The sequence below is a fragment of the Oncorhynchus gorbuscha genome, unplaced genomic scaffold (assembly GCF_021184085.1).
Source record: "Oncorhynchus gorbuscha isolate QuinsamMale2020 ecotype Even-year unplaced genomic scaffold, OgorEven_v1.0 Un_scaffold_676, whole genome shotgun sequence".
NCBI classification, from domain to species: Eukaryota; Metazoa; Chordata; class Actinopteri; order Salmoniformes; family Salmonidae; genus Oncorhynchus; species Oncorhynchus gorbuscha.
In genome coordinates this window covers 207194-233749 of record NW_025745494.1, presented here as the reverse complement: position 1 = coordinate 233749, position 26556 = coordinate 207194, and the positions used below count along the sequence as shown (strand labels likewise).

At 48.0% G+C, this 26556-nt stretch overlaps 1 protein-coding gene across 1 annotated transcript in view; it reads left to right on the top strand.

The window, feature by feature from the left end:
- LOC124019081 (ribonucleases P/MRP protein subunit POP1-like) overlaps positions 1–26556 on the top strand; it is a 68058-nt gene that overhangs the window by 1353 nt on the left and 40149 nt on the right. Inside the window, exons 4-8 of the mRNA XM_046334442.1 lie at positions 7930–8017; positions 12485–12696; positions 13979–14265; positions 15920–16013; positions 17408–17575. Coding sequence (XP_046190398.1) covers positions 7930–8017; positions 12485–12696; positions 13979–14265; positions 15920–16013; positions 17408–17575 — 849 coding nt within the window. The remainder of the gene's footprint in view (positions 1–7929; positions 8018–12484; positions 12697–13978; positions 14266–15919; positions 16014–17407; positions 17576–26556) is intronic.

Below are 26556 nucleotides of genomic sequence, written 5' to 3'. Positions count from 1 at the left end.
CACCTAGAGCCGGACTGGCCACACCTAGAGCCGGACTGGCCACACCTAGAGCCTTCTGGCCACACCTAGAGCCGGACTGGCCACACCTAGAGCCGGACTGGCCACACCTAGAGCCGGACTGGCCACACCTAGAGCCGGACTGGCCACACCTAGAGCCGGACTAGCCACACCTAGAGCCGGACTAGCCACACCTAGAGCCAGACTAATATAAACATCCTGTATGTTTCCTCACTGGTCCAGTTGGAGAAGAGTCAGAAGGCTGGTCAGAAGGTGAAGAAGGACAGGCCACACCTAGAGCCGGACTGGCCACACCTAGATGCTCCTGGACTGGCCACACCTAGAGCCTGTGGACTGGAGACTCACATCTGGCAGCCGGCTGGCCACACGTGGTCAAGAGATGGGGCTACACCTGGGAGACAGGCCGGACTGGCCAACCTAGAGTGTCTTTACACGGGGCAAGTGTTACAGCCTGCTACAGAGCCATGAGCTCCCACTGTCTCCTACAGGTTAGTGTCTTTACCCACGGACAGGCCAACCTACAAGTGTTACAGAGCCTGCCAGAGCCATGAGCTCCCACTGTCTCCTACAGGTTAGTGTCTTTACCCACGGACAGGCCAACCTACAAGTGTTACAGAGCCTGTTACAGAGCCATGAGCTCCCACTGTCTCCTACAGGTTAGTGTCTTTACCCACGGACAGGCCAACCTACAAGTGTTACAGAGCCTGCTACAGAGCCATGAGCTCCCACTGTCTCCTACAGGTTAGTGTCTTTACCCACGGACAGGCCAACCTACAAGTGTTAGAGCCAGACTGCTCCACAGGTTAGTGTCAGAGCCGGACTGGCCACTGTCTCCTACAGGTTAGTGTCCACACGGAGAGCCGGACTGGCCACACCTACAAGTGTTACAGAGCCATGTTACAGACTGGCCACTGTCTCCTACAGGTTAGTGGCCACCCACGGACAGGCCAACCTACAAGTGTTACAGAGCCTAAACAGAGCCATGAGCTCCCACTGTCTCCTACAGGTTAGTGTCTTTACCCACGGACAGGCCAACCTAGTGTTACAGACTAATATACAGAGCCTGTAGTTTCCCACTGTCTCCTACAGGTTAGTGTCTTTCACACGGACAGGCCAACTACAATGTTACAGAGCCTGCTACAGAGTTTGAGCCACTGTCTCCTACAGGTTAGTGTCTTTCAGAAGGTGACAGGCCAACCTACAAGTGTTAAGAGCCTGCTACAGAGCCATGAGCTCCCACTGTCTCCTACAGGTTACATGTCTTTACCCACCGACAGGCCAACTCTAGTTTTAAAACCTGTGGCAGAGAAAACTCAGTTTCTGGCACTGCCAAGGCGCTCCCACTGGATAACTCAAGTTTTGGGGCTACTGTCAATGGGGACAGGCCAACCTACAAGTGTTACAGAGCTTCTCTACAGACTGCTACAGAGCCATGAGCTCCCACTGTCTCCTACAGGTTAGTTCTTTACTGCTCAATAAGGTTAGGTGTTCTCCAGACCTGGGAAACTCTTTTCAATAAGGTTAGGTGTTCTCCAGACCTGGGGAAACTCTAGTTTTAAATTACTGCTCAATAAGGTTAGGTGTTCTCCAGACCTGGGGATAACTCTAGTTTTAAATTACTGCTCAATAAGGTTAGGAGTTCTCCAGACCTGGGGATAACTCTAGTTTTAAATTACTGCTCAATAAGGTTAGGTGTTCTCCAGACCTGGGAAAACTCTAGTTTTAAATTACTGCTCAATAAGGTTAGGTGTTCTCCAGACCTGGGAAAACTCTAGTTTTAAATATTCTTTGTGGAAAGTTTAAAACATTTCTGGGGGACTATTTTCAATACAGATCCCCAACAGTGAGGGACATGGACTCATCTTAACATTGAGCTAGATCTAGACAACAGTGAGGGACATGGGGAATCAGTTTTAACATTGAGCTAGATCTAGACAACAGTGAGGGACATGAATCACCTTAACATTGAGGACTCATCTTAACATTCTAGATCTAGACAACAGTGAAGGACATGAATCACCTTAACATTGAGCTAGATCTAGACAACAGTGAGGGACATGAATCACCTTAACATTTAGCTAGATCTAGGCAACAGTGAGGGACATGAATCACCTTAACATTTAGCTAGATCTAGACAACAGTGAGGGACATGAATCACCTTAACATTTAGCTAGATCTAGACAACAGTGAGGGACATGAATCACCTTAACATTTAGCTAGATCTAGGCAACAGTGAGGGACATGGACTCATCTTAACATTGAGCTAGATCTAGACAACAGTGAGGGACATGGACTCATCTTAACATTGAGCTAGATCTAGACAACAGTGAGGGACATGGACTCATCTTAACATTGAGCTAGATCTAGACAACAGTGAGGGACATGGACTCATCTTAACATTGAGCTAGATCTAGACAACAGTGAGGGACATGGACTCATCTTAACATTGAGCTAGATCTAGACAACAGTGAGGGACATGAATCACCTTAACATTGAGCTAGATCTAGACAACAGTGAGGGACATGGACTCATCTTAACATTGAGCTAGGTAACAGTGAGGGACATGAATCACCTTAACATTTAGCTAGATCTAGACAACAGTGAGGGACATGGACTCATCTTAACATTGAGCTAGGTAACAGTGAGGGACATGAATCACCTTAACATTGAGCTAGATCTAGACAACAGTGAGGGACATGAATCACCTTAACATTGAGCTAGGTAACAGTGAGGGACATGAATCACCTTAACATTGAGCTAGATCTAGACAACAGTGAGGGACATGGACTCATCTTAACATTGAGCTTAACATTGAGGGACATGAATCACCTTAACATTGAGCTAGATCTAGACAACAGTGAGGGACATGAATCATCTTAACATTGAGCTAGGTAACAGTGAGGGACATGAATCACCTTAACATTGAGCTAGATCTAGACAACAGTGAGGGACATGAATCACCTTAACATTGAGCTAGATCTAGACAACAGTGAGGGACATGAATCATCTTAACATTGAGCTAGATCTAGTAACAGTGAGGGACATGAATCACCTTAACATTGAGCTAGATCTAGACAACAGTGAGGGACATGAATCATCTTAACATTGAGCTAGATCTAGACAACAGTGAGGGACATGAATCACCTTAACATTTAGCTAGATCTAGACAACAGTGAGGGACATGAATCACCTTAACATTGAGCTAGATCTAGACAACAGTGAGGGACATGAATCATCTTAACATTGAGCTAGGTAACAGTGAGGGACATGAATCACCTTAACATTGAGCTAGATCTAGACAACAGTGAGGGACATGAATCATCTTAACATTGAGCTAGATCTAGACAACAGTGAGGGACATGAATCACCTTAACATTGAGCTAGATCTAGACAACAGTGAGGGACATGAATCACCTTAACATTGAGCTAGATCTAGACAACAGTGAGGGACATGAATCACCTTAACATTGAGCTAGATCTAGACAACAGTGAGGGACATGAATCACCTTAACATTGAGCTAGATCTAGACAACAGTGAGGGACATGAATCATCTTAACATTGAGCTAGGTAACAGTGAGGGACATGAATCACCTTAACATTTAGCTAGATCTAGACAACAGTGAGGGACATGAATCATCTTAACATTGAGCTAGATCTAGACAACAGTGAGGGACATGAATCATCTTAACATTGAGCTAGATCTAGACAACAGTGAGGGACATGAATCACCTTAACATTGAGCTAGATCTAGACAACAGTGAGGGACATGAATCATCTTAACATTGAGCTAGGTAACAGTGAGGGACATGAATCACCTTAACATTTAGCTAGATCTAGACAACAGTGAGGGACATGAATCACCTTAACATTGAGCTAGATGTAGACAACAGTGAGGGACATGAATCATCTTAACATTGAGCTAGGTAACAGTGAGGGACATGAATCACCTTAACATTGAGCTAGATCTAGACAACAGTGAGGGACATGAATCATCTTAACATTGAGCTAGGTAACAGTGAGGGACATGAATCACCTTAACATTGAGCTAGATCTAGACAACAGTGAGGGACATGAATCACCTTAACATTGAGCTAGATCTAGACAACAGTGAGGGACATGAATCATCTTAACATTGAGCTAGATCTAGACAACAGTGAGGGACATGAATCATCTTAACATTGAGCTAGGTAACAGTGAGGGACATGAATCATCTTAACATTGAGCTAGATCTAGACAACAGTGAGGGACATGAATCATCTTAACATTGAGCTAGGTAACAGTGAGGGACATGAATCATCTTAACATTGAGCTAGATCTAGACAACAGTGAGGGACATGAATCACCTTAACATTGAGCTAGATCTAGACAACAGTGAGGGACATGAATCACCTTAACATTGAGCTAGACAACAGTGAGGGACATGAATCATCTTAACATTGAGCTAGATCTAGACAACAGTGAGGGACATGAATCACCTTAACATTTAGCTAGATCTAGACGACAGTGAGGGACATGAATCACCTTAACATTGAGCTAGATCTAGACAACAGTGAGGGACATGAATCACCTTAACATTGAGCTAGATCTAGACAACAGTGAGGGACATGAATCACCTTAACATTGAGCTAGATCTAGACAACAGTGAGGGACATGAATCATCTTAACATTGAGCTAGGTAACAGTGAGGGACATGAATCACCTTAACATTTAGCTAGATCTAGACAACAGTGAGGGACATGAATCACCTTAACATTTAGCTAGATCTAGGCAACAGTGAGGGACATGGACTCATCTTAACATTGAGCTAGATCTAGACAACAGTGAGGGACATGGACTCATCTTAACATTGAGCTAGGTAACAGTGAGGGACATGAATCACCTTAACATTGAGCTAGATCTAGACAACAGTGAGGGACATGAATCACCTTAACATTGAGCTAGATCTAGACAACAGTGAGGGACATGAATCATCTTAACATTGAGCTAGATCTAGACAACAGTGAGTCTCTGGACATGAATCACCTTAACATTGAGTAGATCTAGACAACAGTGAGGGACATGAATCATCTTAACATTGAGCTAGATCTAGACAACAGTGAGGGACATGAATCACCTTAACATTGAGCTAGATCTAGACAACAGTGAGGGACATGAATCACCTTAACATTGAGCTAGATCTAGACAACAGTGAGGGACATGAATCACCTTAACATTGAGCTAGATCTCTACAATAGTAGTCTCTGTTACAGGTTTACTGTGGGATCTCTACAATAGTAGTCTCTGTTACAGTTCTAATAGGTTTACTGTGGGATCTCTACAATAGTAGTCTCTGTTACAGTTCTAATAGGTTTACTGTGGGATCTCTACAATAGTAGTCTCTGTTACAGTTCTAATAGGTTTACTGTGGGATCTCTACAATAGTAGTCTCTGTTACAGCTCTAATAGGTTTACTGTGGGATCTCTACGATAGTAGTCTCTGTTACAGCTCTAATAGGTTTACTGTGGGATCTCTACGATAGTAGTCTCTGTTACAGCTCTAATAGGTTTACTGTGGGCTCTCTACAATAGTAGTCTCTGTTACAGTTCTAATAGGTTTACTGTGGGATCTCTACAATAGTAGTCTCTGTAACAGTTCTAATAGGTTTACTGTGGGCTCTCTACAATAGTAGTCTCTGTAACAGTTCTAATAGGTTTACTGTGGGATCTCTACAATAGTAGTCTCTGTAACAGTTCTAATAGGTTTACTGTGGGATCTCTACAATAGTAGTCTCTGTAACAGTTCTAATAGGTTTACTGTGGGATCTCTACAATAGTAGTCTCTGTAACAGTTCTAATAGGTTTACTGTGGGATCTCTACAATAGTAGTCTCTGTAACAGTTCTAATAGGTTTACTGTGGGATCTCTACAATAGTAGTCTCTGTTACAGTTCTAATAGGTTTACTGTGGGATCTCTACAATAGTAGTGTCTGTAACAGTTCTAATAGGTTTACTGTGGGATCTCTACAATAGTAGTCTCTGTTACAGTTCTAATAGGTTTACTGTGGGCTCTCTACAATAGTAGTCTCTGTTACAGCTCTAATAGGTTTACTGTGGGATCTCTACAATAGTAGTCTCTGTTACAGCTCTAATAGGTTTACTGTGGGATCTCTACAATAGTAGTCTCTGTAACAGTTCTAATAGGTTTACTGTGGGATCTCTACAATAGTAGTCTCTGTAACAGTTCTAATAGGTTTACTGTGGGATCTCTACAATAGTAGTCTCTGTTACAGTTCTAATAGGTTTACTGTGGGATCTCTACAATAGTAGTCTCTGTAACAGTTCTAATAGGTTTACTGTGGGATCTCTACAATAGTAGTCTCTGTAACAGTTCTAATAGGTTTACTGTGGGATCTCTACAATAGTAGTCTCTGTAACAGTTCTAATAGGTTTACTGTGGGATCTCTACAATAGTAGTCTCTGTTACAGTTCTAATAGGTTTACTGTGGGATCTCTACAATAGTAGTGTCTGTAACAGTTCTAATAGGTTTACTGTGGGATCTCTACAATAGTAGTCTCTGTTACAGTTCTAATAGGTTTACTGTGGGATCTCTACAATAGTAGTCTCTGTAACAGTTCTAATAGGTTTACTGTGGGATCTCTACAATAGTAGTCTCTGTTACAGTTCTAATAGGTTTACTGTGGGATCTCTACAATAGTAGTCTCTGTTACAGTTCTAATAGGTTTACTGTGGGATCTCTACAATAGTAGTCTCTGGGATCTCTACAATAGTAGTTACAGGTTTACTGTGGGATCTCTACAATAGTAGTCTCTGTAACAGTTCTAATAGGTTTACTGTGGGATCTCTACAGTAGTAGTCTCTGTAACAGTTCTAATAGGTTTACTGTGGGATCTCTACAATAGTAGTCTCTGTTACAGGTTTACTGTGGGATCTCTACAATAGTAGTCTCTGTTACAGGTTTACTGTGGGATCTCTACAATAGTAGTCTCTGTTACAGCTCTAATAGGTTTACTGTGGGATCTCTACAATAGTAGTCTCTGTAACAGTTCTAATAGGTTTACTGTGGGATCTCTACAGTAGTAGTCTCTGTAACAGTTCTAATAGGTTTACTGTGGGATCTCTACAGTAGTAGTCTCTGTAACAGTTCTAATAGGTTTACTGTGGGATCTCTACAGTAGTAGTCTCTGTAACAGTTCTAATAGGTTTACTGTGGGATCTCTACAATAGTAGTCTCTCTAACAGGTCTAATAGGTTTACTGTGGGATCTCTACAATAGTAGTCTCTGTTAGTTCTAATAGGTTTACTGTGGGATCTCTACAGTAGTAGTCTCTGTTACAGTTCTAATAGGTTTACTGTGGGATCTCTACAATAGTAGTCTCTGTAACAGTTCTAATAGGTTTACTGTGGGCTCTCTACAATAGTGGTCTCTGTAACAGTTCTAATAGGTTTACTGTGGGATCTCTACAATAGTAGTCTCTGTAACAGGTTTACTGTGGGATCTCTACAATAGTAGTCTCTGTAACAGGTTTACTGTGGGATCTCTACAATAGTAGTCTCTGTAACAGTTCTAATAGGTTTACTGTGGGATCTCTACAATAGTAGTCTCTGTAATAGGTTTACTGTGGGATCTCTATAATAGTAGTCTCTGTTACAGCTCTAATAGGTTTACTGTGGGATCTCTATAATAGTAGTCTCTGTAAAGTATATAATCAATTAAAACTGTTTTCTACTCAGGTCTGGTGTTCACACGGTACATGAGCGACAACCACTTTAAATGTTTGCTGTGTAATCAGATATGAATACAGCATTTTGGTAAATTTGTCTTTTTGCGGTTTCCAAACTGTAAAATTATATTTTTGAAGTGTTGGAGGATTCACTTAGGGTTACATACTGTCTCCCCCCCCCTACCCAGGACATGTCGTACTACTGCTGTGTGGAGTTACAGGGGCCAGGGGAACAGCTGTTAGCTGCTCTGTCTAAGCTGACCAGCAAGGAAACTGGTAAGTACTTGCTTTCGTGTTTTCCCTCCTCAACAAACAAACAACCACAATTGTCAATCATGCTGCGTTTTAGATGGTACGAGGTAGATGGTACTTGGTAGATGGTACTTGGTAGATGGTACTTGGTAGATGGTACGAGGTAGACGGCATGCTGCGTTTTAGATGGTACGAGGTAGATGGTACGAGGTAGATGGTACGAGGTAGATGGTACGAGGTAGATGTCATGCTGCACTTTAGATGGTACGAGGTAGACGGCATGTTTTAGATGGTACGAGGTAGATGGTGCGAGGTAGACTGCATGCTGCGCTTTAGATGGTACGAGGTAGACGGCATGTTTTAGATGGTACGAGGTAGATGGTGCGAGGTAGACTGCATGCTGCGCTTTAGATGGTACGAGGTAGACTGTGCGAGGTAGACTGCATGCTGCGTTTTAGATGGTACGAGGTAGACGGCATGCTGCGTTTTAGATGGTACAAGGTAGATGTCATGCTGCGATTTAGATGGTACGAGGTAGACGGCATGCTGCGTTTTAGATGGTACGAGGTAGATGGCATGCTGCGTTTTAGATGGTACGAGGTAGATGGCATGCTGGGTTTTAGATGGTACGAGGTAGACGGCATGCTGCGCTTTAGATGGTACGAGGTAGATGGTATGCTGCGTTTTAGATGGTACGAGGTAGATGGCATGCTGCGCTTTAGATGGTACGAGGTAGATGTCATGCTGCGCTTTAGATGGTACGAGGTAGATGGTACGAGGTAGACGGCATGCTGCGCTTTAGATGGTACGAGGTAGATGGTACGAGGTAGATGTCATGCTGCGCTTTAGATGGTACGAGGTAGATGGTACGAGGTAGACGGCATGCTGCGCTTTAGATGGTACGAGGTAGATGGTATGCTGCGCTTTAGATGGTACGAGGTAGATGGTACGAGGTAGACGGCATGCTGCGCTTTAGATGGTACGAGGTAGATGGTATGCTGCGCTTTAGATGATACGAGGTAGATGGTACGAGGTAGATGGTACGAGGTAGACGGCATGCTGCGTTTTAGATGGTACGAGGTAGACGGCAAACTAAGATGTCCGTTGTTTTCAACGAGAGCGCAACGGTAAACGCCGTTGAGGCACGGCGGTGAATGCCATGTGCCGCCACGGTAGACGGGACTTGGCCACCAGAGTTGAAAAAAAATATTTCACCTTTTACCATCTGTGTTGTTTTCTACTGGATGTTGATATGCACCGTTTAGTGAAATCACCATAGCAACGCGTACCGTCGTGCCGGCTTGTTTTTGCCGTCAGCCCCTTCCTTGCTTTCTTGCCCCGCTCTGCCGACTGGTATGACTGGTCTTCATGTCCCTCGTCTAAACGCAGCATCGCTCTGCCGACTGGTATGACTGGTCTTCATGTCCCTCGTCTAAACGCAGCATCGCTCTGCCGACTGGTATGACTGGTCTTCATGTCCCTCGTCTAAACGCAGCATCGCTCTGCCGACTGGTATGACTGGTCTTCATGTCCCTCGTCTAAACACAGCATCGCTCTGCTGACTGATCTTCATGTCCCTCGTCTAAACGCAGCATCGGTCTGCTGACTGGTCTTCATGTCCCTCGTCTAAATGCAGCATCGCTCTGCTGACTGGTCTTCATGTCCCTCGTCTAAACACAGCATCGCTCTGCTGACTGATAACACAGCATCGCTCTGCCGACTGGTCTTCATGTCCCTCGTCTAAACGCAGCATCGCTCTGCTGACTGGTCTTCATGTCCCTCGTCTAAACACAGCATCGCTCTGCTGACTGGTCTTCATGTCCCTCGTCTAAACACAGCATCGCTCTGCTGACTGGTCTTCATGTCCCTCGTCTAAATGCAGCATCGCTCTGCTGACTGGTAACACAGCATCGCTCTGCTGACTGATCTTCATGTCCCTCGTCTAAACGCAGCATCGCTCTGCTGACTGATCTTCATGTCCCTCGTCTAAACGCAGCATCGCTCTGCTGACTGATAACACAGCATCGCTCTGCTGACTGATAACACAGCATCGCTCTGCTGACTGGTCTTCATGTCCCTCGTCTAAACGCAGCATCGCTCTGCTGACTGATCTTCATGTCCCTCGTCTAAACGCAGCATCGCTCTGCTGACTGCTCTTCATGTCCCTCGTCTAAACGCAGCATCGCTCTGCTGACTGGTCTTCATGTCCCTCGTCTAAACGCAGCATCGCTCTGTTGACTGGTCTTCATGTCCCTCGTCTAAACGCAGCATCGCTCTGTTGACTGGTCTTCATGTCACTCGTCTAAACGCAGCATCAGTCTCGATTTATATACAAATATTTCAGTATAAAGTTTGAAAATGTGAACCAACTGTATGAAAAAGCTTTGAGTCGGGTGGTCTGACAAATATGACTCGCTGCTTTACGGTATTATTATTGATGACGTGTTGTACCTGCAGGGCCTACGTTTGTAGTAACAGTACGGTATTATTGATGATGACGTGTTGTACCTGCAGGGCCTACGTTTGTAGTAACAGTACGGTATTATTGACGACGTGTTGTACCTGCAGGGCCTACGTTTGTAGTAACAGTACGGTATTATTGATGATGACGTGTTGTACCTGCAGGGCCTACGTTTGTAGTAACAGTACGGTATTATTAACGATGACGTGTTGTACCTGCAGGGCCTACGTTTGTAGTAACAGTACGGTATTATTGAGGATGACGTGTTGTACCTGCAGGGCCCACGTTTGTAGTAACAGTACGGTATTATTAACGATGACGTGTTGTACCTGCAGGGCCTACGTTTGTAGTAACAGTACGGTATTATTGACGACGTGTTGTACCTGCAGGGCCTACGTTTGTAGTAACAGTACGGTATTATTGACGATGACGTGTTGTACCTGCAGGGCCTACGTTTGTAGTAACAGTACGGTATTATTGAGGATGACGTGTTGTACCTGCAGGGCCTACGTTTGTAGGAACAGTACGGTATTATTAACGATGACGTGTTGTACCTGCAGGGCCTACGTTTGTAGTAACAGTACGGTATTATTGACGATGACGTGTTGTACCTGCAGGGCCTACGTTTGTAGTAACAGTACGGTATTATTGACGATGACGTGTTGTACCTGCAGGGCCTACGTTTGTAGTAACAGTACGGTGTTATTAACGATGACGTGTTGTACCTGCAGGGCCTACGTTTGTAGTAACAGTACGGTATTATTGACGATGACGTGTTGTACCTGCAGGGCCTACGTTTGTAGTAACAGTACGGTATTATTGACGACGTGTTGTACCTGCAGGGCCTACGTTTGTAGTAACAGTACGGTATTATTGATGATGACGTGTTGTACCTGCAGGGCCTACGTTTGTAGTAACAGTACGGTATTATTGACGACGTGTTGTACCTGCAGGGCCTACGTTTGTAGTAACAGTACGGTATTATTGATGATGACGTGTTGTACCTGCAGGGCCTACGTTTGTAGTAACAGTACGGTATTATTAACGATGACGTGTTGTACCTGCAGGGCCTACGTTTGTAGTAACAGTACGGTATTATTGAGGATGACGTGTTGTACCTGCAGGGCCCACGTTTGTAGTAACAGTACGGTATTATTAACGATGACGTGTTGTACCTGCAGGGCCTACGTTTGTAGTAACAGTACGGTATTATTGACGACGTGTTGTACCTGCAGGGCCTACGTTTGTAGTAACAGTACGGTATTATTGACGATGACGTGTTGTACCTGCAGGGCCTACGTTTGTAGTAACAGTACGGTATTATTGAGGATGACGTGTTGTACCTGCAGGGCCTACGTTTGTAGGAACAGTACGGTATTATTAACGATGACGTGTTGTACCTGCAGGGCCTACGTTTGTAGTAACAGTACGGTATTATTGACGATGACGTGTTGTACCTGCAGGGCCTACGTTTGTAGTAACAGTACGGTATTATTGACGATGACGTGTTGTACCTGCAGGGCCTACGTTTGTAGTAACAGTACGGTGTTATTAACGATGACGTGTTGTACCTGCAGGGCCTACGTTTGTAGTAACAGTACGGTATTATTGACGATGACGTGTTGTACCTGCAGGGCCTACGTTTGTAGTAACAGTACGGTATTATTGATGATGACGTGTTGTACCTGCAGGGCCTACGTTTGTAGTAACAGTACGGTATTATTGACGACGTGTTGTACCTGCAGGGCCTACGTTTGTAGTAACAGTACGGTATTATTGACGATGACGTGTTGTACCTGCAGGGCCTACGTTTGTAGTAACAGTACGGTATTATTGATGATGACGTGTTGTACCTGCAGGGCCTACGTTTGTAGTAACAGTACGGTATTATTGATGATGACGTGTTGTACCTGCAGGGCCTACGTTTGTAGTAACAGTACGGTATTATTGATGATGACGTGTTGTACCTGCAGGGCCTACGTTTGTAGTAACAGTACGGTGTTATTAACGATGACGTGTTGTACCTGCAGGGCCTACGTTTGCAGCAGCCATGTGTGTTTCAGGCAGGAGACAGGGCAGTGTGGTGGTGTACCGAGCAGGACAGTACCCTCTCCAGCCCCTGGGGCCTGTCACATTCCTCTGGAGGCCCACAACGCAGGGCCGGGGGGGCCAGGAGGACCAGGGCTCCCAGGGATCAACACACAGACAGCTGTGGATCTGGGCTCACCCCACCATGAAAACGGTCAGAGCGACTCATATGCAGAATCAATCAGTAGTAGAAGTATTGAACAACCATTTAACTATTGATTGATGGTGTCTTTGTTGTTGTCTATAATCTGGTGAACTCAAATGTCCCCTTAGGGATCGGTAAAGTACTATCCAATCAGATGTCCCCTTTGGGATCGGTAAAGTACTATCCAATCAGATGTCCCCTTTGGGATTGGGAAAGTACTATCCAATCAGATGTCCCCTTTGGGATCGGTAAAGTACTATCCAATCAGATGCCCCCTTTGGGATCGGGAAAGTACTATCCAATCAGATGTCCCCTTTGGGATCGGTAAAGTACTATCCAATCAGATGTCCCCTTTGGGATCGGTAAAGTACTATCCAATCAGATGTCCCCTTTGGGATTGGGAAAGTACTATCCAATCAGATGTCCCCTTTGGGATCGGTAAAGTACTATCCAATCAGATGTCCCCTTTGGGATTGGGAAAGTACTATCCAATCAGATGTCCCCTTTGGGATCGGTAAAGTACTATCCAATCAGATGTCCCCTTTGGGATTGGGAAAGTACTATCCAATCAGATGTCCCCTTTGGGATCGGTAAAGTACTATCCAATCAGATGTCCCCTTTGGGATTGGGAAAGTACTATCCAATCAGATGTCCCCTTTGGGATTGGGAAAGTACTATCCAATCAGATGTCCCCTTTGGGATTGGTAAAGTACTATCCAATCAGATGTCCCCTTTGGGATTGGGAAAGTACTATCCAATCAGATGTCCCCTTTGGGATCGGTAAAGTACTATCCAATCAGATGTCCCCTTTGGGATTGGGAAAGTACTATCCAATCAGATGTCCCCTTTGGGATAGGTGAAGTACTATCCAATCAGATGTCCCCTTTGGGATCGGTCAAGTACTATTCATTCTGACTGTCCCCTGTGTCGTGACTGTCCCCTGTGTCGTGACTGTCCCCTGTGTCGTGACTGTCCCCTGTGTCGTGACTGTCCCCTGTGTCGTGACTGTCCCCTGTGTCGTGACTGTCCCCTGTGTCGTGACTGTCCCCTGTGTCGTGACTGTCCCCTGTGTCGTGACTGTCCCCTGTGTCGTGACTGTCCCCTGTGTCGTGACTGTCCCCTGTGTCGTGACTGTGCCCTGTGTCGTGACTGTGCCCTGTGTCGTGACTGTGCCCTGTGTCGTGACTGTGCCCTGTGTCGTGACTGTGCCCTGTGTCGTGACTGTGCCCTGTGTCGTGACTGTGCCCTGTGTCGTGACTGTGCTCTGTGTCGTGACTGTGCCCTGTGTCAGGACCTCCTCCCAGAGCTGCAGGCTGTCTGTCAGTGTTCTGAGGCTGTCCTTCCACCTGCTCCAGTGGACCTCCCTGTCCCACAGCCAGCCCCTACCCCCACCTTGGCCCCCGGTCCTGGGGCTGGTCCTGAGGCGGTGCAGGCCTCTGGTTCTGGTTCTAAGAGGAAGTGGTCCTCCAGGGAGCCTGAGGCTGCTGGACCACCAGCCAAGAAGCTCCTGGGATACAGTACCATTTCTGCTACGACACCCGTAACCTGGAGGTCCAGTACCACTGGTATAGTCATCAGGTGAGTTCTGACTGGTACCACTGGTATAGTCATCAGGTGGGTTCTGACTGGTACCACTGGTATAGTCATCAGGTGGGTTCTGACTGGTATAGTCATCAGGTGGGTTCTGACTGGTACCACTGGTATAGTCATCAGGTGGGTTCTGACTGGTACCACTGGTATGGTCATCAGGTGGGTTCTGACTGGTACCACTGGTATAGTCATCAGGTGGGTTCTGACTGGTACCACTGGTATAGTCATCAGGTGGGTTCTGACTGGTACCACTGGTATAGTCATCAGGTGGGTTCTGACTGGTACCACTGGTATAGTCATCAGGTGGGTTCTGACTGGTACCACTGGTATAGTCATCAGGTGGGTTCTGACTGGTATAGTCATCAGGTGGGTTCTGACTGGTATAGTCATCAGGTGGGTTCTGACTGGTACCACTGGTATAGTCATCAGGTGGGTTCTGACTGGTACCACTGGTATAGTCATCAGGTGGGTTCTGACTGGTATAGTCATCAGGTGGGTTCTGACTGGTACCACTGGTATAGTCATCAGGTGGGTTCTGACTGGTACCACTGGTATTGGTATAGTCATCAGGTGGGTTCTGACTGGTACCACTGGTATAGTCATCAGGTGGGTTCTGACTGGTACCACTGGTATAGTCATCAGGTGGGTTCTGACTGGTACCACTGGTATAGTCATCAGGTGGGTTCTGACTGGTACCACTGGTATAGTCATCAGGTGGGTTCTGACTGGTACCACTGGTATAGTCATCAGGTGGGTTCTGACTGGTATAGTCATCAGGTGGGTTCTGACTGGTACCACTGGTATAGTCATCAGGTGGGTTCTGACTGGTATAGTCATCAGGTGGGTTCTGACTGGTACCACTGGTATAGTCATCAGGTGGGTTCTGACTGGTACCACTGGTATAGTCATATTTTAGAGTTTTCTGTCAATTTTATAAACCCCTCCCTTTATAAACCCCTCCCTTTATAAACCCCTCCCTTTATAAACCCCCTCCCTTTATAAACCCCTCCCTTTATAAACCCCTCCCTTTATAAAACCCCTCCCTTTATAAACCCCTCCCTTTATAAAACCCCTCCCTTTATTAAACCCCTTCCCTTTATAAACCCCTTCCCTTTATAAACCCCTCCCTTTATAAACCCCCTCCCTTTATAAACCCCTCCCTTTATAAACCCCCTCCCTTTATAAACCCATCTCTTTATTAAACCCCTCCCTTTATAAACCCCTCCTTTATAAACCCCTTCCCTTTATAAACCCCTCCCTTTATAAACCCCCTCCCTTTATAAACCCCTCCCTTTATAAACTCTTTATAAAACCCCTCCTTTATAAACCCCTCCCTTTATTAAACCCCTTCCCTTTATAAACCCCTCCCTTTATAAACCCCCTCCCTTTATAAACCCATCTCTTTATTAAACCCCTCCCTTTAATAAACCCCTCCCTTTAATAAACCCCTCCCTTTATTAAACCCCCTCCCTTTATTAAACCCCCTCCCTTTATTAAACCCCTCCCTTTATATAACCCCCCCCTTTATTAATCCTCTCTCTTTATATAACCCCTCCTTTTATAAACCCCTCCCTTTATTAAACCCCTCCCTTTATTCTCAACCATGTGGACTTCCTGAATGTTGTTGTTTACTGTTTTGCAGTGACCTCACCATGGAGATGGTGCGGTATCGTCTGATTGGACCTCTATCACATTCCGTTCTGACTGAAACCCTGGCCCCTGCCACACACTGTGATGTAAGAACCTGGGATGATTTATCTAGAGGCCAGCTAATCACCTGGGATGATTTATCTGGAGACCAGCTAATCACCTGAGATGATTTATCTGGAGACCAGCTAATCACCTGAGATGATTTATCTGGAGACCAGCTAATCACCTGGGATGATTTGTCTGGAGGCCAGCTAATCACCTGGGATGATTTATCTGGAGACCAGCTAATCACCCGGGATGATTTATCTAGAGACTACATCCTGTTTGTTCCAGTGTCAGGTGTTTTATCTAGATACTACATCCTGTTTGTTCCAGTGTCAGGTGTTTTATCTAGAGACTACATCCTGTTTGTTCCAGTGTCAGGTGTTTTATCTAGAGACTACATCCTGTTTGTTCCAGTGTCAGGTGTTTTATCTAGATACTACATCCTGTTTGTCCCAGTGTAAGGTGGTGTTACTACATCCTGTTTGTCAGGTGTTTTATCTAGAGACTACATCCTGTTTGTTCCAGTGTAAGGTGTTTTATCTAGAGACTACATCCTGTTTGTTCCAGTGTAAGGTGTTTTATCTAGAGACTACATCCTGTTTGTTCCAGTGTAAGGTGTTTTATCTAGAGACTACATCCTGTTTGTTCCAGTGTAAGGTGTTTTATCTAGAGACTACATCCTGTTTGTTCCAGTGTAAGGTGTTTTATCTAGAGACTACATCCTGTTTGTTCCAGTGTAAGGTGTTTTATCTAGAGACTACATCCTGTTTGTTCCAGTGTAAGGTGTTTTATCTAGAGACTACATCCTGTTTGTTCCAGTGTAAGGTGTTTTATCTAGAGACTACATCCTGTTTGTTCCAGTGTAAGGTGTTAGTCAGGTGTTTTATCTAGAGACTACATCCTGTTTGTTCCAGTGTAAGGTGTTAGTCAGGTGTTTTATCTAGAGACTACATCCTGTTTGTTCCAGTGTAAGGTGTTTTATCTAGAGACTACATCCTGTTTGTTCCAGTGTAAGGTGTTTTATCTAGAGACTACATCCTGTTTGTTCCAGTGTAAGGTGTTTTATCTAGAGACTACATCCTGTTTGTTCCAGTGTAAGGTGTTAGTCAGGTGTTTTATCTAGAGACTACATCCTGTTTGTTCCGGTGTAAGGTGTTTTATCTAGAGACTACATCCTGTTTGTTCCAGTGTAAGGTGTTTTATCTAGAGACTACATCCTGTTTGTTCCAGTGTAAGGTGTTTTATCTAGAGACTACATCCTGTTTGTTCCAGTGTCAGGTGTTTTATCTAGAGACTACATCCTGTTTGTTCCGGTGTCAGGTGTTTTATCTAGAGACTACATCCTGTTTGTTCCAGTGTAAGGTGTTTTATCTAGAGACTACATCCTGTTTGTTCCAGTGTAAGGTGTTTGTCAGGTGTTTTATCTTTATTCCAGGCTCCAGGTAAATCCAGACCATCTCCCTTCTGGTGGCCAGATCACTGCAGAGACGACTGTAACATGTCTCTTCATCAACAACAAGCTGGTGTCTTCAACATGCTCAAAGGTGAGTTCCTCACAACTACATTCCTCATTCATTACCTACGATCAGGGCTCTCCAACCCTGTTCCTGGAGAGAGACCCTCCTGTAGGGTTTTAACTCCAACCCTGTTCCTGGAGAGAGACCCTCCTGTAGGGTTTTAACTCCAACCCTGTTCCTGGAGAGAGACCCTCCTGTAGGGTTTTAACTCCAACCCTGTTCCTGGAGAGAGACCCTCCTGTAGGGTTTAACTCCAACCCTGTTCCTGGAGAGAGACCCTCCTGTAGGTTTTAACTCCAACCCTGTTCCTGGAGAGAGACCCTCCTGTAGGTTTTAACTCCAACCCTGTTCCTGGAGAGAGACCCTCCTGTAGGTTTTAACTCCAACCCTGTTCCTGGAGAGAGACCCTCCTGTAGGTTTTAACTCCAACCCTGTTCCTGGAGAGAGACCCTCCTGGAGGTTTTAACTCCGACCCTGTTCCTGGAGAGAGACCCTCCTGTAGGTTTTAACTCCAACCCTGTTCCTGGAGAGAGACCCTCCTGTAGGTTTTAACTCCAACCCTGTTCCTGGAGAGAGACCCTCCTGTAGGTTTTAACTCCAACCCTGTTCCTGGAGAGAGACCCTCCTGTAGGTTTTAACTCCAACCCTGATTCAGCTTATCAACCAGCTAATCATTAGAATCAGGTGCACTAGATTGGGGTTGGAGTTAAAACCTACAGGAGGGTTTCTCTCCAGGAACAGGGCTGGAGTTAAAACCTACAGGAGGGTCTCTCTCCAGGAACAGGGTTGGAGTTAAAACAGACCAAAGCGTACCTCATGTCTGTCCTGTCTCTCCTCCAAAGCATACCTCATGTCTGTCCTGTCTCTCCTCCTCTCCAAAGCGTACCTCATGTCTGTCCTGTCTCTCCCCCCCTCCAAAGCGTACCTCATGTCTGTCCTGTCTCTCCTCCCCTCCAAAGCGTACCTCATGTCTGTTCTGTCTCTCCTCCTCTCCAAAGCGTACCTCATGTCTCTCCTCCCCTCCAAAGCGTACCTCATGTCTGTCCTGTCTCTCCTCCCCTCCAAAGCGTACCTCATGTCTGCCCTGTCTCTCCTCCAAAGCGTACCTCATTTCTTTCCTGTCTCTCCTCCAAAGCATACCTCATGTCTGTCTTGTCTCTCCTCCAAAGCGTACCTCATGTCTGTCCTGTCTCTCCTCCTCCAAAGCGTACCTCATGTCTGTTCTGTCTCTCCTCCTCTCCAAAGCGTACCTCATGTCTCTCCTCCCCTCCAAAGCGTACCTCATGTCTGTCCTGTCTCTCCTCCCCTCCAAAGCGTACCTCATGTCTGCCCTGTCTCTCCTCCAAAGCGTACCTCATTTCTTTCCTGTCTCTCCTCCAAAGCATACCTCATGTCTGTCTTGTCTCTCCTCCAAAGCGTACCTCATGTCTGTCCTGTCTCTCCTCCCCTCCAAAGCGTACCTCATGTCTGTTCTGTCTCTCCTCCTCTCCAAAGCGTACCTCATGTCTCTCCTCCCCTCCAAAGCGTACCTCATGTCTGTCCTGTCTCTCCTCCCCTCCAAAGCGTACCTCATGTCTGCCCTGTCTCTCCTCCAAAGCGTACCTCATTTCTTTCCTGTCTCTCCTCCAAATCGTACCTCATGTCTGTCCTGTCTCTCCTCCAAAGCGTACCTCATGTCTGTCCTGTCTCTCCTCCAAAGCGTACCTCATGTCTGTCTTGTCTCTCCTCCAAAGCGTACCTCATGTATGTCCTGTCTCTCCTCCAAAGCGTACCTCATGTCTGTCCTGTCTCTCCTCCCCTCCAAAGCGTACCTCATGTCTGTCCTGTCTCTCCTCCCCTCCAAAGCGTACCTCATGTCTGTCCTGTCTCTCCTCCAAAGCGTATCTCATGTCTGTCCTGTCTCTCCTCCCTCTACCTCATGTCTGTCCTGTCTCTCCTCCCCTCCAAAGCGTACCTCATGTATGTCCTGTCTCTCCTCCAAAGCGTACCTCATGGCTGTCCTGTCTCCCCTCCAAAGCGTACCTCATGTCTGTCCTGTCTCTCCTCCCCTCCAAAGCGTACCTCATGTCTCTCCTCCCCTCCAAAGCGTACCTCATGTCTCTCCTCCCCTCCAAAGCGTACCTCATGTCTCTCCTCCCCTCCAAAGCGTACCTCATGTCTGTTCTGTCTCTCCTCCTCTCCAAAGCGTACCTCATGTCTCTCCTCCCCTCCAAAGCGTACCTCATGTCTGTCCTGTCTCTCCTCCCCTCCAAAGCGTACCTCATGTCTGCCCTGTCTCTCCTCCAAAGCGTACCTCATTTCTTTCCTGTCTCTCCTCCAAAGCATACCTCATGTCTGTCTTGTCTCTCCTCCAAAGCGTACCTCATGTCTGTCCTGTCTCTCCTCCCCTCCAAAGCGTACCTCATGTCTGTTCTGTCTCTCCTCCTCTCCAAAGCGTACCTCATGTCTCTCCTCCCCTCCAAAGCGTACCTCATGTCTGTCCTGTCTCTCCTCCCCTCCAAAGCGTACCTCATGTCTGCCCTGTCTCTCCTCCAAAGCGTACCTCATTTCTTTCCTGTCTCTCCTCCAAATCGTACCTCATGTCTGTCCTGTCTCTCCTCCAAAGCGTACCTCATGTCTGTCCTGTCTCTCCTCCAAAGCGTACCTCATGTCTGTCTTGTCTCTCCTCCAAAGCGTACCTCATGTATGTCCTGTCTCTCCTCCAAAGCGTACCTCATGTCTGTCCTGTCTCTCCTCCCCTCCAAAGCGTACCTCATGTCTGTCCTGTCTCTCCTCCCCTCCAAAGCGTACCTCATGTCTGTCCTGTCTCTCCTCCAAAGCGTATCTCATGTCTGTCCTGTCTCTCCTCCCTCTACCTCATGTCTGTCCTGTCTCTCCTCCCCTCCAAAGCGTACCTCATGTATGTCCTGTCTCTCCTCCAAAGCGTACCTCATGGCTGTCCTGTCTCCCCTCCAAAGCGTACCTCATGTCTGTCCTGTCTCTCCTCCTCCAAAGCGTACCTCATGTCTCTCCTCCCCTCCAAAGCGTACCTCATGTCTCTCCTCCCCTCCAAAGCGTACCTCATGTCTCTCCTCTCCTCCAAAGCGTACCTCATGTCTGTCCTGTCTCTCCTCCCCTCCAAAGCGTACCTCATGTCTGCCCTGTCTCTCCTCCAAAGCGTACCTCATTTCTTTCCTGTCTCTCCTCCAAAGCATACCTCATGTCTGTCTTGTCTCTCCTCCAAAGCGTACCTCATGTCTGTCCTGTCTCTCTCCCCTCCAAAGCGTACCTCATGTCTGTTCTGTCTCTCCTCCTCTCCAAAGCGTACCTCATGTCTCTCCTCCCCTCCAAAGCGTACCTCATGTCTGTCCTGTCTCTCCTCCCCTCCAAAGCGTACCTCATGTCTGCCCTGTCTCTCCTCCAAAGCGTACCTCATTTCTTTCCTGTCTCTCCTCCAAAGCATACCTCATGTCTGTCTTGTCTCTCCTCCAAAGCGTACCTCATGTCTGTCCTGTCTCTCCTCCCCTCCAAAGCGTACCTCATGTCTGTTCTGTCTCTCCTCCTCTCCAAAGCGTACCTCATGTCTCTCCTCCCCTCCAAAGCGTACCTCATGTCTGTCCTGTCTCTCCTCCCCTCCAAAGCGTACCTCATGTCTGCCCTGTCTCTCCTCCAAAGCGTACCTCATTTCTTTCCTGTCTCTCCTCCAAATCGTACCTCATGTCTGTCCTGTCTCTCCTCCAAAGCGTACCTCATGTCTGTCCTGTCTCTCCTCCAAAGCGTACCTCATGTCTGTCTTGTCTCTCCTCCAAAGCGTACCTCATGTATGTCCTGTCTCTCCTCCAAGCGTACCTCATGTCTGTCCTGTCTCTCCTCCCCTCCAAAGCGTGCCTCATGTCTGTCCTGTCTCTCCTCCCCTCCAAAGCGTACCTCATGTCTGTCCTGTCTCTCCTCCAAAGCGTATCTCATGTCTGTCCTGTCTCTCCTCCCTCTACCTCATGTCTGTCCTGTCTCTCCTCCCCTCCAAAGCGTACCTCATGTATGTCCTGTCTCTCCTCCAAAGCGTACCTCATGGCTGTCCTGTCTCCCCTCCAAAGCGTACCTCATGTCTGTCCTGTCTCTCCTCCCTCCAAAGCGTACCTCATGTCTCCTCCTCCTCCAAAGCGTACCTCATGTCTCTCCTCCCCTCCAAGCGTACCTCATGTCTCTCCCCTCCAAAGCGTACCTCATGTCTGTCCTGTCTCTCCTCCAAAGCGTATCTCATGTCTGTCCTGTCTCTCCTCCAAAGCGTATCTCATGTCTGTCCTGTCTCTCCTCCCTCTACCTCATGTCTGTCCTGTCTCTCCTCCCCTCCAAAGCGTACCTCATGTCTCTCCTCCCCTCCAAAGCGTACCTCATGTCTGTCCTGTCTCTCCTCCAAAGCGTATCTCATGTCTGTCCTGTCTCTCCTCCCTCTACCTCATGTCTGTCCTGTCTCTCCTCCAAAGCGTACCTCATGTCTGTCCTGTCTCTCCTCCAAAGCGTACCTCATGTCTGTCCTGTCTCTCCTCCAAAGCGTACCTCATGTCTGTCCTGTCTCCCCTCCAAAACGTACCTCATGTCTGTCCTGTCTCTCCTCCCCTCCAAAGCGTACCCCATGTCTGCCCTGTCTCTCCTCTCCTCCAAAGCGTACCTCATGTCTGTCCTGTCTCTCCTCCAAAGCGTACCTCATGTCTGTCCTGTCTCTCCTCCAAAGCGTACCTCATGTCTGTCCTGTTTCCCCTCCAAATCGTACCTCATGTCTATCCTGTCTCTCCTCCCCTCCAAAGCGTACCTCATGTCTGTCCTGTCTCTCCTCCCCTCCAAAGCGTACCTCATGTCTGCCCTGTCTCTCCTCTCCTCCAAAGCGTACCTCATGTCTGTCTTGTCTCTCCTCCAAAGCGTACCTCATGTCTGTCCTGTCTCTCCTCCCCTCCAAAGCGTACCTCATGTCTGTCCTGTCTCCCCTCCAAAGCGTACCTCATGTCTGTCCTGTCTCTCCTCCCCTCCAAAGCGTACCTCATGTCTGTCCTGTCTCCCCTCCAAAGCGTACCTCATGTCTGTCCTGTCTCTCCTCCAAAGCGTATCTCATGTCTGTCCTGTCTCTCCTCCCTCTACCTCATGTCTGTCCTGTCTCTCCTCCCCTCCAAAGCGTACCTCATGTCTGTCCTGTCTCCCCTCCAAAGCGTACCTCATGTCTGTCCTGTCTCTCCTCCAAAGCGTACCTCATGTCTGTCCTGTCTCTCCTCCAAAGCGTACCCCATGTCTGCCCTGTCTCTCCTCTCCTCCAAAGCGTACCTCATGTCTGTCCTGTCTCTCCTCCAAAGCGTACCTCATGTCTGTCCTGTCTCCCCTCCAAAGCGTACCTCATGTCTGCCCTGTCTCTCCTCTCCTCCAAAGCGTACCTCATGTCTGTCTTGTCTCTCCTCCAAAGCGTACCTCATTTCTTTCCTGTCTCTCCTCCAAAGCGTACCTCATGTCTGTCCTGTCTCTCCTCCAAAGCGTACCTCATGTCTGTCCTGTCTCCCCTCCAAAGCGTACCTCATGTCTGTCCTGTCTCCCCTCCAAAGCGTACCTCATGTCTGTCCTGTCTCTCCTCCCCTCCAAAGCGTACCTCATGTCTGTCCTGTCTCTCCTCCAAAGCGTATCTCATGTCTGTCCTGTCTCTCCTCCCTCTACCTCATGTCTGTCCTGTCTCTCCTCCCCTCCAAAGCGTACCTCATGTATGTCCTGTCTCTCCTCCAAAGCGTACCTCATGGCTGTCCTGTCTCCCCTCCAAAGCGTACCTCATGTCTGTCCTGTCTCTCCTCCCCTCCAAAGCGTACCTCATGTCTGTCCTGTCTCTCCTCCCCTCCAAAGCGTACCTCATGTCTGTCCTGTCTCCCCTCCAAAGCGTACCTCATGTCTGTCCTGTCTCTCCTCCAAAGCGTACCTCATGTCTGTCCTGTCTCTCCTCCAAAGCGTACCTCATGTCTGTCCTGTCTCTCCTCCAAAGCGTACCTCATGTCTGTCCTGTCTCTCCTCCCCTCCAAAGCGTACCTCATGTCTGTCCTGTCTCTCCTCCCCTCCAAAGCGTACCTCATGTCTGTCCTGTCTCTCCTCCCCTCCAAAGCGTAGCTCATGTCTGTCCTGTCTCTCCTCTCCTCCAAAGCGTACCTCATGTCTGTCCTGTCTCTCCTCCTCTCCAAAGCGTACCTCATGTCTGTCCTGTCTCTCCTCCCCTCCAAAGCGTACCTCATGTCTGTCCTGTCTCTCCTCCCCTCCAAAGCGTACCTCATGTCTGCCCTGTCTCTCCTCTCCTCCAAAGCGTACCTCATGTCTGTCTTGTCTCTCCTCCAAAGCGTACCTCATTTCTTTCCTGTCTCTCCTCCAAAGCGTACCTCATGTCTGTCCTGTCTCTCCTCCAAAGCGTACCTCATGTCTGTCCTGTCTCTCCTCTCCTCCAAAGCGTACCTCATGTCTGTCCTGTCTCTCCTCTCCTCCAAAGCGTACCTCATGTCTGTCCTGTCTCTCCTCCAAAGCGTACCTCATGTCTGTCCTGTCTCTCCTCCAAAGCGTACCTCATGTCTGTCCTGTCTCTCCTCCAAAGCGTACCTCATGTCTGTCCTGTCTCTCCTCCAAAGCGTACCTCATGTCTGTCCTGTCTCTCCTCCTCCAAAGCGTACCCCATGTCTGCCCTGTCTCTCCTCTCCTCCAAAGCGTACCTCATGTCTGTCCTGTCTCTCCTCCAAAGCGTACCTCATGTCTGTCCTGTCTCCCCTCCAAAGCGTGCCTCATGTCTGTCCTGTCTCTCCTCCCCTCCAAAGCGTACCTCATGTCTGTCCTGTCTCTCCTCCCCTCCAAAGCGTACCTCATGTCTGCCCTGTCTCTCCTCTCCTCCAAAGCGTGCCTCATGTCTGTCTTGTCTCTCCTCCAAAGCGTACCTCATGTCTGTCCTGTCTCCCCTCCAAAGCGTACCTCATGTCTGTCCTGTCTCCTCCTCCCCTCCAAAGCGTACCTCATGTCTGTCCTGTCTCTCCTCCCTCCAAAGCGTATCTCATGTCTGTCCTGTCTCTCCTCCCTCTACCTCATGTCTGTCCTGTCTCTCCTCCCCTCCAAAGCGTACCTCATGTATGTCCTGTCTCTCCTCCAAAGCGTACCTCATGTCTGTCCTGTCTCCCCTCCAAAGCGTACCTCATGTCTGTCCTGTCTCCCCTCCAAAGCGTACCTCATGTCTGTCCTGTCTCTCCTCCCCTCCAAAGCGTACCTCATGTCTGTCCTGTCTCTCCTCCCTCCAAAGCGTACCTCATGTCTGTCCTGTCTCCCCTCCAAAGCGTGCCTCATGTCTGTCCTGTCTCTCCTCCCTCCAAAGCGTACCTCATGTCTGTCCTGTCTCTCCTCCCCTCCAAAGCGTACCTCATGTCTGCCCTGTCTCTCCTCTCCTCCAAAGCGTACCTCATGTCTGTCTTGTCTCTCCTCCAAAGCGTACCTCATGTCTGTCCTGTCTCCCCTCCAAAGCGTACCTCATGTCTGTCCTGTCTCTCCTCCCCTCCAAAGCGTACCTCATGTCTGTCCTGTCTCTCCTCCCCTCCAAAGCGTATCTCATGTCTGTCCTGTCTCTCCTCCCTCTACCTCATGTCTGTCCTGTCTCTCCTCCCCTCCAAAGCGTACCTCATGTATGTCCTGTCTCTCCTCCAAAGCGTACCTCATGTCTGTCCTGTCTCCCCTCCAAAGCGTACCTCATGTCTGTCCTGTCTCCCCTCCAAAGCGTACCTCATGTCTGTCCTGTCTCTCCTCCCCTCCAAAGCGTACCTCATGTCTGTCCTGTCTCTCCTCCCCTCCAAAGCGTACCTCATGTCTGTCCTGTCTCTCCTCCAAAGCGTACCTCATGTCTGTCCTGTCTCCCCTCCAAAGCGTACCTCATGTCTGTCCTGTCTCTCCTCCAAAGCGTACCTCATGTCTGTCCTGTCTCTCCTCCAAAGCGTACCTCATGTCTGTCCTGTCTCTCCTCCTCTCCAAAGCGTACCTCATGTCTGTCCTGTCTCTCCTCCCCTCCAAAGCGTACCTCATGTCTGTCCTGTCTCTCCTCCCCTCCAAAGCGTACCTCATGTCTGCCCTGTCTCTCCTCTCCTCCAAAGCGTACCTCATGTCTGTCTTGTCTCTCCTCCAAAGCGTACCTCATTTCTTTCCTGTCTCTCCTCCAAAGCGTACCTCATGTCTGTCCTGTCTCTCCTCCAAAGCGTACCTCATGTCTGTCCTGTCTCCCCTCCAAACCGTACCTCATGTCTGTCCTGTCTCTCCTCCCCTCCAAAGCGTACCTCATGTCTGTCCTGTCTCTCCTCCCCTCCAAAGCGTACCTCATGTCTGTCCTGTCTCTCCTCCAAAGCGTATCTCATGTCTGTCCTGTCTCTCCTCCCTCTACCTCATGTCTGTCCTGTCTCTCCTCCCCTCCAAAGCGTACCTCATGTATGTCCTGTCTCCCCTCCAAAGCGTACCTCATGTCTGTCCTGTCTCTCCTCTCCTCCAAAGCGTACCTCATGTCTGTCCTGTCTCTCCTCCCTCTACCTCATGTCTGTCCTGTCTCTCCTCCCCTCCAAAGCGTACCTCATGTATGTCCTGTCTCTCCTCCAAAGCGTACCTCATGGCTGTCCTGTCTCCCCTCCAAAGCGTACCTCATGTCTGTCCTGTCTCTCCTCCCCTCCAAAGCGTACCTCATGTCTGTCCTGTCTCTCCTCCCCTCCAAAGCGTACCTCATGTCTGTCCTGTCACTCCTCCCCTCCAAAGCGTAGCTCATGTCTGTCCTGTCTCTCCTCTCCTCCAAAGCGTACCTCATGTCTGTCCTGTCTCTCCTCTCCTCCAAAGCGTACCTCATGTCTGTCCTGTCTCTCCTCTCCTCCAAAGCGTACCTCATGTCTGTCCTGTCTCTCCTCCCCTCCAAAGCGTACCTCATGTCTGTCCTGTCTCTCCTCCCCTCCAAAGCGTACCTCATGTCTGTCCTGTCTCCCCTCCAAAACGTACCTCATGTCTGTCCTGTCTCTCCTCCCCTCCAAAGCGTACCCCATGTCTGCCCTGTCTCTCCTCTCCTCCAAAGCGT